This window comes from Lichenostomus cassidix, chromosome 22 (genome assembly GCF_008360975.1).
Source record: "Lichenostomus cassidix isolate B80296 chromosome 22, HeHo_3.0, whole genome shotgun sequence".
Classification (NCBI taxonomy): Eukaryota; Metazoa; Chordata; class Aves; order Passeriformes; family Meliphagidae; genus Lichenostomus; species Lichenostomus cassidix.
In genome coordinates, this window is record NC_139502.1 from 4,626,139 (window position 1) to 4,640,957 (window position 14,819).

Consider the following 14,819-nt stretch of genomic DNA (forward strand, 5'->3'; position numbering starts at 1 on the left):
CAAGGCCTACAAGCAGGCCCAGGTCGCAGAATTGGGCAGAGCAGCCAGAGCTTTCTGGTTCTCAGAGGCCCCCAGCCCCTCCTGCCTCACCAACCTGTTCTGTTGGAGGCCACCGACTCGCTCTGGGACACGAGGCGCTGGGGCAGTGGGGCCTCGAGCCCCGGGATGAGGCTCTCGACAGCTACGTCAGGTTTTCCTTTCCACCGGGGCACAACAGCAGAGGAGAAGCCAGAGGTTAGTTTGCAAGGAAATGCAGAAGAAGGAACTGAGGCAGAAGTTGTCTGAATCATTTACTGATCCTTTAGTACACAGTCAGCTCAAGGGGCTGGAGTCCAGTGTTAATTTAATCACAAGGGAAAACTAACTCATCACAGTTTGTTTGGTTTCATTAGTTACTTGGTTTTATTTAATTTTGTACAAGCCCAATTTGAAATATGCAGAGGATGGAACAGAAGGTTATTAACACCTGCCCTGCAGCTGAGCAGGAAGCCTGGGGCTTGGCAAGAATCCACATGACTTTTGTCCAGCAAAAGGAAAACAGTGACCATTGGAGTCCCCTTGCATTAGGAGTAACTGATCATTTAAATAAGTCCCATGGAGCCCTTAGCATGGTTCCAGTTAAGCCTGTAAAAAGCCAAGATATGGGATCTTTATTTAAAGGTCCAACAGGAACCAGACTTCAGACTCTACAGAGGTGACAGTTTTGGAACTTGAGGTCTTACTGCAAACCTAAGGCCCCAGTGTCATCTCATATCATCCCACCCATCATGTGGATACAACAGAAAATGTTCACAAAGGCTGGATGGAGAGATTGAATCTGCAGAAGCCATGAAGCCAGGAGGAGAGCCATGGCAGGGGGCGGCTGCAATGCTTGCTTGGGTCTCTTCCTCGAGGCAAAGATCAAGTTAAATTAAAGGACCAGGATGCACCAAAATTTAGAAACAGAAATGGTATTATTTCTGTTTTCCCAGTAGTGTGCGTCTGTGGTTTGCAGGACCATTACCTAAAAGCATTCAGACAACTGCCAAAAATTGCAAAAGCAGAAGTTTTTCTATTAGAGTGAGTCATGTCCTTCCTTTCTATTCAGAGCCACAGGTCACATCCAGCTGGTTATGTGATCCCGGCTGGGACCTCAACCCACAGGAGGAGCTGATGGCAACAATCTGCGGCCTGCAATCACTACCTTTAGTGCATCTGCCAAGTGGATAAAAACACAATTCTGCAAAACTCCAAAATCTTGATCCTGCCTGGAGCCTGCTGCATCCAGGCCCACAGCAGCCTAGCATATTTATTCCCAGCACTCCCCAGGTCCAGGGAATGCTGTTCTTTCTCCTCATCCTGCTGAGGGTCAATGGAGACAGACCAGCTCAGTGCCTGTGCCATGGTTAAACAAAAAATCTTGACCAGAAATAAAGGTATTTTTGCCATCTTGTTCTTCAATCAGCAATTAACTTTCTTCTACCAAGAGAACTCCCAAGGCACAGCCATGCCACATCACTGTGCCAAATCAGTACACCCGGAGTTCAGGTGCAGACACCAGATTCTCACTGCTCAGGTGTCCACCTCACAGAGAAAAGGCAGACCTGTCTCAGCACAATCCATTACTTCCCTCAAGTTGTTTCCCCAGCATCAGGGGCCATTTGGGAGCCAGGGGTGCACAGGAGTGACCATGCAGGGCAGGACATGCATGTGACACAGAGGGGACAGGGGCCTGGGTGGGGCTTTACCATTCACAGCGTCTGACGTGCTACCGAAGGGGTCAGCGAGAGGCAGGAGGTCAGGGAGCAGGAGCGCAGGCTCGGGAGATTTGAGTCCCTCAATCAGTTTTTCTGGGGTAAGCAGGAAAAGGAGGAAGGGGGGCAACAGAGAGAAAAAGCAAAAAAAGAAAAGACAACATTAATCAGATGCTCAGTTCATGACTCATTGTGCCATGTGTGAGCCCCAGAGGAGCATCAGCACTACGGGGTGTGCAAATGGCTCCAGCACAGAACCCCAGACTGGCCTGAGCTGCAAAGGACTTTTTAAAGCTCATCCAACCCCTGCTATTGGCAGGGACACCTTCCACTATCCCAGGTAGCTCCAAGCCTCATCCAGCCTGGCCTGGAACACTTCCAGGGATCCAGGGGCAGCCACAGCTTCTCTGGGCAACCTGTGCCAGGGCCTCACCAGCGTCCTTGTAAAAAAATTCTCCCTTTAATCTAAAATCCACCCTCCTTCAGTTTAATACCATCATCCCTTGTGCTATCACAACAGGCCCCGCTAAAAAGTTTGTCCCCCAATATCACTTGGAGGCATCAGAGGGCCATGGCCACCTGAGAGAGGTAAGAACATCCTCACCCACCATGGGCGCCTCTCCCCAAGGAGCCACTGTAGAACACCCCACAGCTCTGGCACTGCCACCCACAAGGTTAACGTGACCCACTGAACCCCAAATCTAAACAATAATATCCCCCTCCCCGTCATGTGCTGGGAATCCTTTGTTAGTGTTTGTAGAACGAGAAGACACAAAGGAGCTGAGAGCCTCAGGTCCAGCTCTGCCTGAGGAGAGAACACTCAGCCCTGAGGAGCTGAAGCAGAACCACAAACTGAGACCTGGCAGCACCTGGCAGCAGAGCCTGCGCTGGGCTTACACAGCTGCCCAGTTACCAAGCAATTATTTCACCACCAGGTTTCAAATAACACATGTCACTGAGCAGCACAACTCCTGAGGTTCCCATTGTCCCTCACAGAGACATTCAGAGAGCCTAGGCAAGAAGTTAATCTCAATTATTCATCTGGTGGATGAGTGATTTCCCAATCACTAACCAGGTCTGCAGTAATGAGATTAATTATTTAGCTTTCACAAGGGTTGCTTCACAGAACAAGAAAATGAAGAACAATTTCAGGATTTAGTAAAAGTAATCACCTGCAGCAGAACAGATCTGATAGAATTTGCTCCACATGGACAAATCTGGCCATTTCAACTCGTTGAAATTACTCCATTTATAGTCTAACATTAAAATGTTACAAAACTGTCACATCTATATTTTGAGTTCAAAGATTGGTGTTATTATTTATTATCCAAAGAAACCCTGCTCACAACTGCCCAAAAGCACAGGAATCCTGCTGTATAAAAGACTCGCCATGCTGAGAATACCAAAGAAAAGCTTAAGTTATACTGCTATATATGTGAGAATAATATCTGTGGCTAGCACAGGTTTTTCCCATGAGAAATTTTCTTGTGTTTTATAAATAAAGATAAAGTTTGGATGTTGTTGGAACAGTGTCCCAGAACTTGGACAGTGCAGGCCTGGCCAATCAGGCCTGGGGGAAGGCTTCTGACTGACCAATCTGGGTGACTTTTGAGAACTCTATATATGTGATGAAATCAAAACAATAAAGGTCATTCCTTCTTGCCACGGAGAACTGGTGCCTTCATTACTCTGCTAGCTGCTCAACAGCGACAAATATCCATCCTTTTTTATTGCTCTATATAAATAATAAAATAGTCCAGTGGCTTTGGAACTGCTTATTCAAAGCAGGACAAATTCTACTCCCCACAACAAAGCCAACATACTAAAGCAGCCAGGAGGGGAAGGAAATCTAAAAATCAGCCCAAGAGGCACCTGTTATGTCATTACAGGCCTGAAAAAGGTCAGCTAAAAGGAAAAATGTGATGGGAACAGCAGCCTTAATATGCAGGAACCCTTCCCACCTGTAAGAATACTCCATTTTAATGGCTGGATTTGCATCCAGGTGCCATCCCTGGCTTCTGCGGCACAAAGACAGGCTTTTTCCTGGGCAGAAGGGAAAGGCTGGGTGGGAGCACGGGTTTGGCACAAAGAGGTGTTAATGCTGTCAGGAAGGGGCTAAGAAGGATGGAATTGGTTATGGTGTGTTGGGAAACAGCACAGGAGAGCTGTGGGGACAAGGGTACAGGGCAACATGCTCTGTTCAAGGCAGACTCTTCCCAAGGGCACATCAGTGCCCACCCAGCTCCTCCCAAGGCACCTGCACTCCCCTGTAGCTTCAAACCCACACAGGCAGTAACAATTCCTGTTAGGATCCCACTTCCAAGTGTCCCATTCCTTCTCCCTTACCTTCACAACAGTTTCCTCTTGTTTCATTAGTGAAGATTTTCCATGTAACACAGTGGAACTACGCAATACAGGCCCTAGAGTTGCCTACTGAGCTCAGTCACATTTTTAACCACACAGATTCTGAGAACAAACACAGTATTCTCCCCATGTTCATCTTCCCTCCAATCCCAGGGCCCAGCTGGTTTTATGTACAGCTTTAGGCTGTCAGTGGTTCTTTGTCTGATTTTGTTTCTTGTCTCATGAGATCTCCTTTCCTGCCTCCTTCACTGCTGGTGCAGATCTGCCAATGCTGTTTCAGGCAGCCACTGCATCCCTCAGTGCATGATTTAAAGGAACTTTTCTTCCTTCCCAGTGAGGCTGAGGAGTTCAACAAAAACAAAAGAAGGTATCAGGATGAATGGGGAAGAAGATAAAGTAACAAAAATCAGGTGCATCCGCCTATTTGAGGCCTAGCAGTTCATTCCCTGGCTTCTGGTTTGTGCTGCATCTTGCACTAACCTGGAGGAGTAAGAGAGAAAGCAAGAGAAGAGTTGCATCAAGTACTGGGAAATTCACCTTCAACAGGGAGCAAAGGAAAGTTTAGAGAAGCTGAGGAAAATCCACAGTTCCTTGTTAGTTAGCAGGAATTCCTTATCCACAGGAGGTTTGCTCTCACTCTTATCAGAAAACACCTGTGCTAAAGAAAGTTTTTCTGAATCCACATGAGATGCCCAAGTCCAAGAACACCTCAGGCCTTCGCAGTGCCAAACAAACCCAGCTCCAGCCTCTGATTCGCCCCAGCTCCAAAGTTTGGAGCAGCAACTCCAGGAGGGGATCTCCTGCTCAGTCCCTGTGTACAAACATGGAGCAGCTGCACTTAAACTACAGCAGACCTGGAAAGGAAAAGCAGCCTCTCGTGACACTGAGCTGCAGTGTAGGTCCTGCTGCCAAGGGAATTCTCTACCAGGAGCTCAGTTTCCAAGAGAAAAGCACTTCACCTGCCAGTGGAGTCCTGGTTGAGATGAGAAGCCAGCAATGGTGAGTGGTTTGAATGAGGAAAAAGGGATAAAACTGGGATAACCAGTCTGGTTCGTGTAACCTGGACAAAGACAACAGGTCCAAGTCACAGGTACGTCAAGTGACATCATCTGCAGAGCAGACCCCATCAGTGAAGCCCCCAGGACCTGCAGCTGCAGAGAGATGGTGGCAAAGCCTCGCGGCCTGCAGGGAACATCCTCCCCATGTGCCACCCCTCACACAGACCTTCTGCTGGGGAAACCCAGAGAGATTTTGCTGCTGCAGCTCCAATGTCTGGGAACTCTCTGGGCACATGGGCACAACCCCAGACTGGTTTTAGGAGAGGGTTTAGGAGAGGTCACGATGGCAAAGATCACTTTTGCAGCAAACAGCAGAGGAACAAGAAATAATAGAAACTCATTCAAAGCTGCAGTTTCAGGGTCCATGACAACTGATTTTGTGTATGTATAATACTCAGAGTGGAGTGTGACAGGACAATACCAGTATCAATCACCATGCAGTCCAGTTCAGGGGTCTGTGGTATCAAAGGTATTTCTACCTCAAATCCAATAGACAAACCCAGACCATTTCTATGCAGACATATGAATATGCCCCACGATAAACAAGGTTAAGAAAAGGTAACCCATTACAGAGGTATTTGACCTCATACATCTCCTGAAGAGCTCTCACGGTGGGCTTTCATCAATTCCAGCTGGGAAATGTGTGTTTTAATCAATTACTGTGCTCCCACTTGAAGCTGCCGCTTGGAGACGTTCTTTTCCTCACTTAGCCTATGGAAAACCTGACAGATGTTTTGCAGCCACAGGAAGTAAGTCTGACCCAGTTCAGGATGAGCTGACCACTGGTATTTAATTTTCTGTTGGGTTTCCTGCTTTGCCCTATTTCAGGGCAGGTTTGCTAGGGCTGTGCAGCACCCAGGGAGAACCATGGCAAGCCTTTAGAAGGTGTCTAAACTTCAAAGCACAGAGGGGGATTAAAAAGTGCCCTATCAGCCCCTTCATGAGGTAAACCCCAGCCACACACTGCAGCCTTTAAGGAAGAATGTGAAACTTTTGTCAAGTTCCCTGTTCTTCACAGTAAGAAATCACTGATTGTTTCCTGTCAGAGTGAGCAAAACAGCTGCAAAAAACCAGAGCAAGAGCCTACAGCTGATGGTCTTGGAGCATCCCCAAAAGGCTGATGCTGGTGGCTTCAGAGACTGGAAAAACCACACCACTTCCTCCAGGAATGAAAGCAAAAGCCTGTTCTCTGACTTGCACCAACATAAGAAGGAAGTGAAGCCATTGAATTAACTCTGGATTCACATCTCAGGACAAGCAAACAAGTTCAAGCCCCGTGCACTGGCTGAAAAGCACAGCTGTGGACAGTCCGGTGAGAAAGTGTTGACCTTTGTCTTCAGATTCCTTTTCTAACCCATGCACAAACCTAGTGGAGCTTTACAGTCAGTTTGCACAGACTTAGCATCTGCAGCCACCACTGCCAGAGACTCTCTGTTGCCATGCTACTTTTATTCTTGGCCACACACCCCTTCAGCCACAAAGAATACGCAGAAAGCATTTTAAGAAACACCACAGTTAGGAAAAAATATAAATCAAGAGATGAGGGAGGCAAATGGGCTTTGGGTTAGATCAGGCTATTAGAAAGAACAAGGATTCTAGGAAACTTGCAAGTTAAACAGGGATCAGCAGGCAGAACTCTGTGCCAAGTTGAGAACACACTGAACAAGATGCACCATGTCCAAGGCAGGGGCAGCAGCACCACACACACAAGACTGGTACTCACTGCAGGGCTGCCCAGGGACAGCACAGAGAACAGCTCAAGAGAGCACACAGCACAGTCCTTTCCTTGGAGTGCCAACTGGGAAAAAGAGAGAAGGCTGTGAAAATCCTGCCAGGTCAATGGAGCTGCAGGTGGGAGGGAAATCACCAGCATGGGCAGAGATTTGTCACTGGGGAAGGTTTCTGCCTATTGACTGATCAAGTATGAACAGATTAAAGGAGGCCCTGCACAGTATTCAGCAACAGAGTACTTGGACTAGTCCAGGGAAGGCACTGGACTTTCATTTTCCTAATGGAGTTGCTGTGAAATGGAATTGGTTCTTACATAACACAAGCAGAAAGAGAAGGGGAATAAAGGCAAATGGAATGCTTTGAATGCACAGGACTTTGTAAACACCATGGAGGATAACAGTGGCTCCTTAAGAGATCAAAATCAAGCAATTTTAGTTTTATATTCAAGATCTCAAATATTTGCAAAATAATAAATTCTCCCCTCTAAGATCAAACTCAAAGCCCAGACATAAGAACACTGGATGCTGTTTACACTCCTTTAGTTGGGATTGTTGTGGTCCATGGGCTTTGTTGCTTTAAATCATCACAACACCATCTTGTCCTCAAAGTTAATACAGCAATTAATCCATCAAGTGGTTGCCCTTTTGCATCTTTCCAGCTCGATGTAAGCTCAGATCATTAGTGCACACCAACAGTTGTTGTGCATATGTAATTACTTCATCTCAATGTGTCATCTTGGTACAAATAAATTCCCAGTAGAAATAAAGTTGTTTATTACAGTTGTTATAAACACCCAGACAAAGCTGGGCACCCAGTTATCTTCTCAGAATTTATGGGCCTGGGGTAGAGTTATGGTGATTAAAAACTTCTCATCAAGTATTTTGTTCCAAAAAATAAAAGACCCTCCTACATCAATCACAGTGACCCCATTTAGCAGCCAAACCTGTGTGTTTTGACAAAGCTGTCAATGGTTGGAGTCCCAGCCTGTGTTTCCAGGTGTTACAAACTCCCACCTTTAGCAATGTCACCTCAGCACCTCAGATTGTCCCATTTCCAGTTCTTCAAACGCTCCAACAGCCTGACACTCATCTGAAGCTCTCCATGCTGCTTTGGGACAAAGCTGTAACCTCAGCTCCTGAAGGCCACACATTCAAACACAGTGAGAAAACGACTTTTTTGGTTAAAACTTAGATTTTTGAAGCCAATTCCATTTTGAGCAGGAGTGGTTATCAGGGCTCCACATTTTTGACAGCAAGCTCTCCATCAGACCAGGTGTGGACACATTTTGTTTGGAAATTCCACTGCAAGACATATACTTCCTTACCCTGATAAGCATCCTCTCAGGGTAATGTGAAAACACACGGCCCAGGAGTATTTGTAGGAAATACAGAACAACAAAAGGCAAACATCATCCTTAAAGTGCTGTTTAAAGGCTTTGGAGAACCCCAACATGACAAGGACTCTGTAAGAAGCAACACTGTTTGCCTTTTCATCAAAAATGAGAATTCAGTGTGTGCCCAGATGACACTGACATGCTTTTCTGTGCATCCTTCCCCAGCTATTCCTGCATGTTTACTGTAGCTGTGCTGGACATGGAATTCCTCTTTGTTTTTTTATGGGCAAGACAATGGCAGAGGCCACTTGGTGCTGCTGTTCCTCAAACAAAAAACTCACTCCACCACAGGCACATCATTCCCTCAACTGCAGCGAAGGTGCTGAATTACTGCAGGCAGTAAATGGCTGTGTAAATTCACAAAGAATGATCGATTCTCTGGTAAAAAGAGGTAAAAAAGAGTGACTCATTGGGCCAAGATGGCATCACACTCAGCACTGATGCAGAGGGCACCAGTGCCACTCACGGGGACACACCAGACTGGAACACACACAGATCCACAGCTTGGGTGGGTTGTTTTCAACACACAATGAGCTGAGCTGCTGCTTCCCAGCTCTCACTCCCCACTGCTGCTGCTCAGCTTCTCATGCTTGCTCTGCTTGTCCCACACCCACCTCCTCATCCCCTCCCACTGCAGAGGTCAGGATACACCAGGACCACTGACACCACAGAGCACCTGGGAGAGAAATATGGAAATAGGAATGGAGGAGACACCCCCCCTCCCATCCCAAACCAACCCATCCTCACACAACTGCAAGGAATATTTTTGGCATTATCTCAGAGGGCATTTCACTGGGCCCAGCCATCACTTACTCGAAAACTTGTTGATCTGACCAGATGCTCCTGGAGACGAGAGGATGTGTCTGAAACCTTCCCTGGCACTAGTGGTTGGCTGAGTGCAGGTAACTCAAGGCATTACCATGTATATGGGTAATGAGAGACACAGGCCAGAGCAGCAGCATTTCATGCTCTGAATCAAACCCTCTGCAAAGCAGGCTTGAAAACCCCACACTTGGGACCACTCAGGGGAAGAAGCCTCAATGACAAAGATCTGTCCTGAATCTTCATAATTTGATTTAATTTCAGGTCTCACAACACCCTGTGTAGAGCGTAGTCTCCTGTGCTCACAGGAGCTTAGTTCATGTGGATGGAGATTTAGTGGCCCCACGGACAGAGCTCCCCTGACCAACACCCCATGATTAGCCAGTGGTGAAGCCTGAAATAAGCTCATTAAGAACAACTTGGCTCATTTTCCTGCCCATACACAAGAAAATATGTTTTCAGCATGAATATTCAATTCTCCCTTATTTTAACAGATGTTTTGCCATATTTTCATATGCCTCTTCCCAGATCCTCTTACTACTTACAATTCCATTAAGAACTGTAGCCATTACACACTGGAGGAGGAAAAATACACTGAAAACCACCCACTGCCACTCGACTACATCTGTCCTTCTGACATGCAGAGGGAAGGTGGGAGAGGTCAAGGAGGTCTCTGATCAATGCTCAGGTGTTACCACCTGCACCTTCAGGTGCCAAAGGGAGGAAGTTTGTGGCTTAAGCGGAAAAAGCAGCTGTGCTTTAGCCAGTCCCTCAGCTGCTGCAGGTTTAGAGGGCAAAGCATCTGTCCAGGCTCTGTAGGACAAAAAGGGAAAATACCCAATATAAAAATATTCCAAAGAGAAAGCAAATATTCAGCAAGCATTCAAAGAAATTCAGCTGCTCCTGCACAGAACTGAGGCAGCCTGGCACAGTGCTGTACTGGAGACTGGAGTCACTCCTAGCTCTGCTGACCCACAGGCACCACTGAAAACACCTCTGAGCTGCCAGACTGCACAGCCCTGGGCCAAGCCCTGTGAGTGCTGGGGATGTTCCTGCACAGGTAATACAGACACAGAACAAACATGACACACACAGACTGAGAATCTGAGTTCAAATCCAGGAGTTTGATCTTTTCTGCTGAATTTACAAGCAGACAACCCCTCTTAGTTTCAAAGCTAAGAACTGGTCTGTAGCCCTGGTCCTTGAAAATATTCATGAGCTCCTGGCCTCAGGTTTTACTTTAAAAAGAACAAACAAATGAAAGACATCTTTGCAGAAACCTTCAGGGCCAACAAAGCCAGGTCTCCTGCATGTCCTGGCCCCCATGGAAGAGGATCCACTGCACTGAACAGGATCACAGGGAGCAGGGAGAGCAGCAAGAGCAGGTCAAGCACCTGCCTACAGAGATCCACAAGCAGACAGGATCAAATCTGCAGGATGAGCAACCTGGCACCACAAAACCTGCATCCAGTGCTGATCTGATGAGCTGCCCCAAGGGCAGGGCTAACAATTCCTCCACCGGGGTCCCTCTGCTAGAAAGAATTCCAGAGCTCCCACACCTGAGGCTGCAACTGCTGTGCCATGTGGTCCGACTCTGTGAAAATGCAACAGGCAAGAGGGGAAACATCATGGTGTCCAACTGTGTGCTGAGGATGCTGGCAGAGAAATAAATGGCCGGGTTGACTTCAGTCAGGACAAGCAACACTTCCAGCAGCATTTGGAGGGGAAGGAAGAAGGAAAATGTGCAGTCAGCTGCTTTTTGTGGGTTGTTTTCAAGGGGGAGCTGGGCAGGTCAACTCCTGGCAGTGCTCACACAGGGAACAAAGACTCCAGGGTCTGCTTCTATTCTCAAACTGCATTTATGGGTAAAATCCCTTTAGGACCAAACCACATTTCTTATGCTCTTTTGGAATTCACCAGAAGGAAGTAAGTTCCACAGAGTTATGGAAAAAAAGAGGTTTATTTTTTTCCTGAATTGCTCAACTCTCCATGGAGAGCTGCCATCTTCAAAGCACATTTTGAAGCTTGGTTCCTCCAAACTATCATGATCCAGAGCCTGGGCTAAGGACAAAGGTGGGAGCTGCAGTTGTGCTCTGAGGTTCACTGGCATAGGACCTGCCACACACATTCACAAGAGGGCTGAGAGAGGCTTCAAAATAAAAACGTTTCCATATTCCAAATCCCACCAATTTCCAAATAAGCTCCTAAGCACTTACATAATCTTGTGCTAAAAAGTGTTGGCTGCTGCATTCAGAAATGTGCACAGAGGAAAAGGCTTAGAAGAAGCACTGCAAAGTAAATGAAATAGCACCAACTGCACTAGAAAATCTTGCCAAATCAGAAAAGGTCACATGTAACTTGTGCTTCACATGATGCACAAATTTGCAACAGACTTTGGAAGCCGAAGAAACACTGACTCTTACAGGAAAGAAAGACTAACAATAATAAAACCTACAATTTCAAAGTTGGAGACAATTTGGAAACAGCTTAGGTCAGAACAGGTAATTAATTACCTAATGATTATTTCTCATAGAATCATGGAATGGTTTGTGTTGGGAGAGACATTAAAGCCCATCCAGTCCCAGCCCTGTCACGGGCATGGACACCTTTCACTATGCCAAGTTCCTCCAAGCCCCATCCAACCTGGCCTTGGACATTTCCAGGGATCCAGGTGCAGCCACAGCTTCCCTGGGCACCCTGGGCCAGGGCCTCACCACCCTCACAGGGAAGGATTCCTTCCCAATATCCCATCTCACCCTGCCCTCTGGCAGTGGGAAGCCATTCCCCCGTCTTGTCCCTCCATCCCTTGTCCTAAGTCCCTCCCCAGCTTTCTTGGAGCCCCTTTAAGCGCTAGAAGGGGGCTCTACAGTCTCCCTGGAGCCTCTTCTGCTCCAGGTTGAAAAACTCCAACTCTCTCAGCTTTCCCTCACAGGAGAGGTCTCCAGCCCTCCAATCATTTTTGGCTTTGAATACTGAGCCTTTACAGGCATCAACATTTTTGGCATTACAAACAATCAGATAACCCCAGGTTCTGCCATGAAAACCAAGCGCTCACATCCCCACTGCCAATGAGCTCAGCAGAGCCCTGCAGTGCCCAGAATTTCAGGTGTGCCTATAAAGAGAACCAGCAGGTTAAGAGAACAAAACAAACCCCAAGGCTCTGCCCCCCTCCAGCCCCTCAGCTCTGGTTACCTGGTGTGTCGGATAACGGGAGAGGAATGAAAGGATCAGGCACAGTCAGAAGAGGAGGGCTAGAGTCCAAACTCAGAATGTCTTTCGTTTTTTCAGCTTGTAGAGAAGAGGAAAAGAAAAGGCAGAGTGAACACAGAACAGGAACGGAGAAAGCACAGCCCAGCTCCGGCCTGACACAACCACATACAGGCACACTCAGACTATGTGTGTATGTAACTACTAAAAAGAATTAAAAACCAAACAAAACCAAACAAAACCAAACCACTATTACCATGTAGCTCTCCAACACAATTTAATCCACAGATCTCAGAACATTTCCTAGCAGGGAAGAACTGTTATCTCCCTTCACAAAAGGTGAAAGGCCTCACAAAGGACACACAGCCCATGTGGGGCCTCTGTGTCCGCAATAAAAGATGCAGCATTTTGCACCAGCCAGGCTGGGACAGGCTCCTGTCTCTGAGGAAAGAAAGAGAAGGGCTCTAAGTACCCAGCACAGCACCAAGATTTCTAAGACACCTTCCTATGCCAAACCCCAAGACCAGAGAGTCAAGTGGCACATTTTAAAGTCAAAACTCTGAAAGAACTGAACATGGTACAGCAACCACAAAGCCCAGGACACACAGATGCTCCTCAGGCTTTGCAGAAGGTGCATTACAGCTAAATGTAGAGCTGCTGCTGCTGCTCAACATCATCCACAAAGACTGATGGAACACCATGAACTGCTCACAGATGGACAAACTCAGAAAGCAACTCCCCAGAGCACTGCTGTGTCAGGGACTTCAACTCCTTAATTCTCAGGTAAGAACATACCAAGCTCAATTATAAGCTCCTCTAAATCTTTTATAAACAGAAGTAAGCATAAATGGATTTGTCACTCCTTCCCCCACAAAGGATTCTTCAGTCTCTTCCCAGACTCCTCTCACTAAAGGTTGTTTTGCTTCTGTAGGGAGGCATCAAACAGCTGCATTTGTCACCAATAACAATGGCTGCACAAGGCAGGTGGAGGATCCCTGGCATTTGGAGCTCCTGGAAGCAGCTTTCCACCACAGTGCTTGGCAGGTCTGTGCTGCACTCAGTGAGAACTGATGCTGAAGGATTAGAAACAAGCAGCAGCACTCACTAAGGGTTTTTGGCATAGAAAGGGCTGCTCACCACAAATACTTGGGACACAAGGACCAAAGGAAACACCAGACAAGGTCCCACATGCGGAGGCTTCTGCAGAGAAACTCCTTTGATCAGCCAAGGGCTCTGGGCTCACACAGCCCAGTACTGAATTTACAGCCTTCATCATTTAACATGTCAATTATGAGACTAATTGTACTCTCCTCGGAGGACTTTCCCTGCTCACTCATCCCTGATGTCCTCATTCTGCAGCACAGACATTATTACCCCTGTTCCTCTGCTCCTCCAAACAACCCGGCAGCTCCAGCAGGTCTGACCAACACCTCTGAGCCAATTCCCTCACTGCACACAACAATTTTTATTCCCCATCATGAGCTCCATGGAACTTCCACACACTAAGAAGCTTCCTTGGGAACTAAAGACACTCCCATAGTTTCTTCCCTCACCACAAGCCCCACCTCTGCCTCCAGTGTCTCCTGTCTCCACCACCCAACTGTGACAAGGGAATGCACCCTTCATACCTTCCCTCCTCTACTGAAGTGCCAACCCTATGCCCTGCAGCTCTCAGTGCCAGGGCCCAGCTCAATTTATATCAGTTTTAATTCCCTTTCGAAGAGGTTAAGACCAAGAGCTGCCATTCCATGTTGTTCATGTTCACACTCACCTGGCCCAGTAGTGAAGGAAGAGCCACCAAATGCATCTGCTTGGGCTGCAGATGCAGCCGGCTGGAAACCCGAGATCAAATTCTCAGTGGAACTGCCTGCCTTTTCTGGAGCTTTCCCTGGAATGCAGACACAGAATTAGGGGAAAAACTTCCACTCTGAAAGTAGGCTGCTTATGTATATTTTTAGGACACTATTCCACTATGCAACTTAAGTCTCTTCGTGCAAATCCCAACTTGCAGATGAAGCAGAGTTTAAACTGCAGCTTCCACTGAGCAGGGGCACTGTCAATGCAGCTGGTACCTCTGCCTTTGAGGCGCCACTGAATTGCAAACAGAAAGAAATTGGAAGGATTACATCAGAGGACTGTAATAATATGGGACACCCAAGCAGTCCTTGCCCAAAAGCATCCCCATTCCATGGCATCTTCCCTTCCCAGAGCAGGCAGGTGTTAAACAACCCCATGGACCTACCATCCCCCAGCTTTGCAAAGTCCTTGTTCAGCAGCTCCTCAGCTGTGAGCTTGGAGAAGTTGTCGTCATCAAAGGGGTTCCACGTGGAGACATCGGGAGGATTGTAGACATTCTGCTGCGAGGTCCTTGGTGAGCCCGAGGGCGTGGTGGAAGCAGATCTGGATGTGATCATCCCAAACAAGAGCCATTAATCACCCATCTGAAATCCTCTGGCCAGTACTATCAACTGGTCCAAGTTACTGCATTCTAATGACTTCCCAAATAAAACA

The 14,819-nt window shown here is 47.3% G+C and overlaps 1 protein-coding gene across 15 annotated transcripts in view; it reads right to left on the reverse strand.

Moving 5' to 3' along the window:
• AAK1 (AP2 associated kinase 1) overlaps nucleotides 1–14,819 on the reverse strand; it is an 82,647-nt gene that overhangs the window by 19,259 nt on the left and 48,569 nt on the right. For 4 of the 15 annotated variants that reach the window (XM_085080757.1, XM_085080761.1, XM_085080756.1 and 1 more), the window contains exons 14-18: nucleotides 14,551–14,708; nucleotides 14,080–14,196; nucleotides 12,294–12,389; nucleotides 1,728–1,829; nucleotides 95–196 (exon numbers count right to left, since the gene is read on the reverse strand). In XM_085080757.1, the coding sequence (XP_084936883.1) occupies nucleotides 95–196; nucleotides 1,728–1,829; nucleotides 12,294–12,389; nucleotides 14,080–14,196; nucleotides 14,551–14,708 (575 nt within the window). The remainder of the gene's footprint in view (nucleotides 1–94; nucleotides 197–1,727; nucleotides 1,830–12,293; nucleotides 12,390–14,079; nucleotides 14,197–14,550; nucleotides 14,709–14,819) is intronic. The other 11 variants (XM_085080765.1, XM_085080763.1, XM_085080759.1 and 8 more) reach the window with 6 other exon arrangements.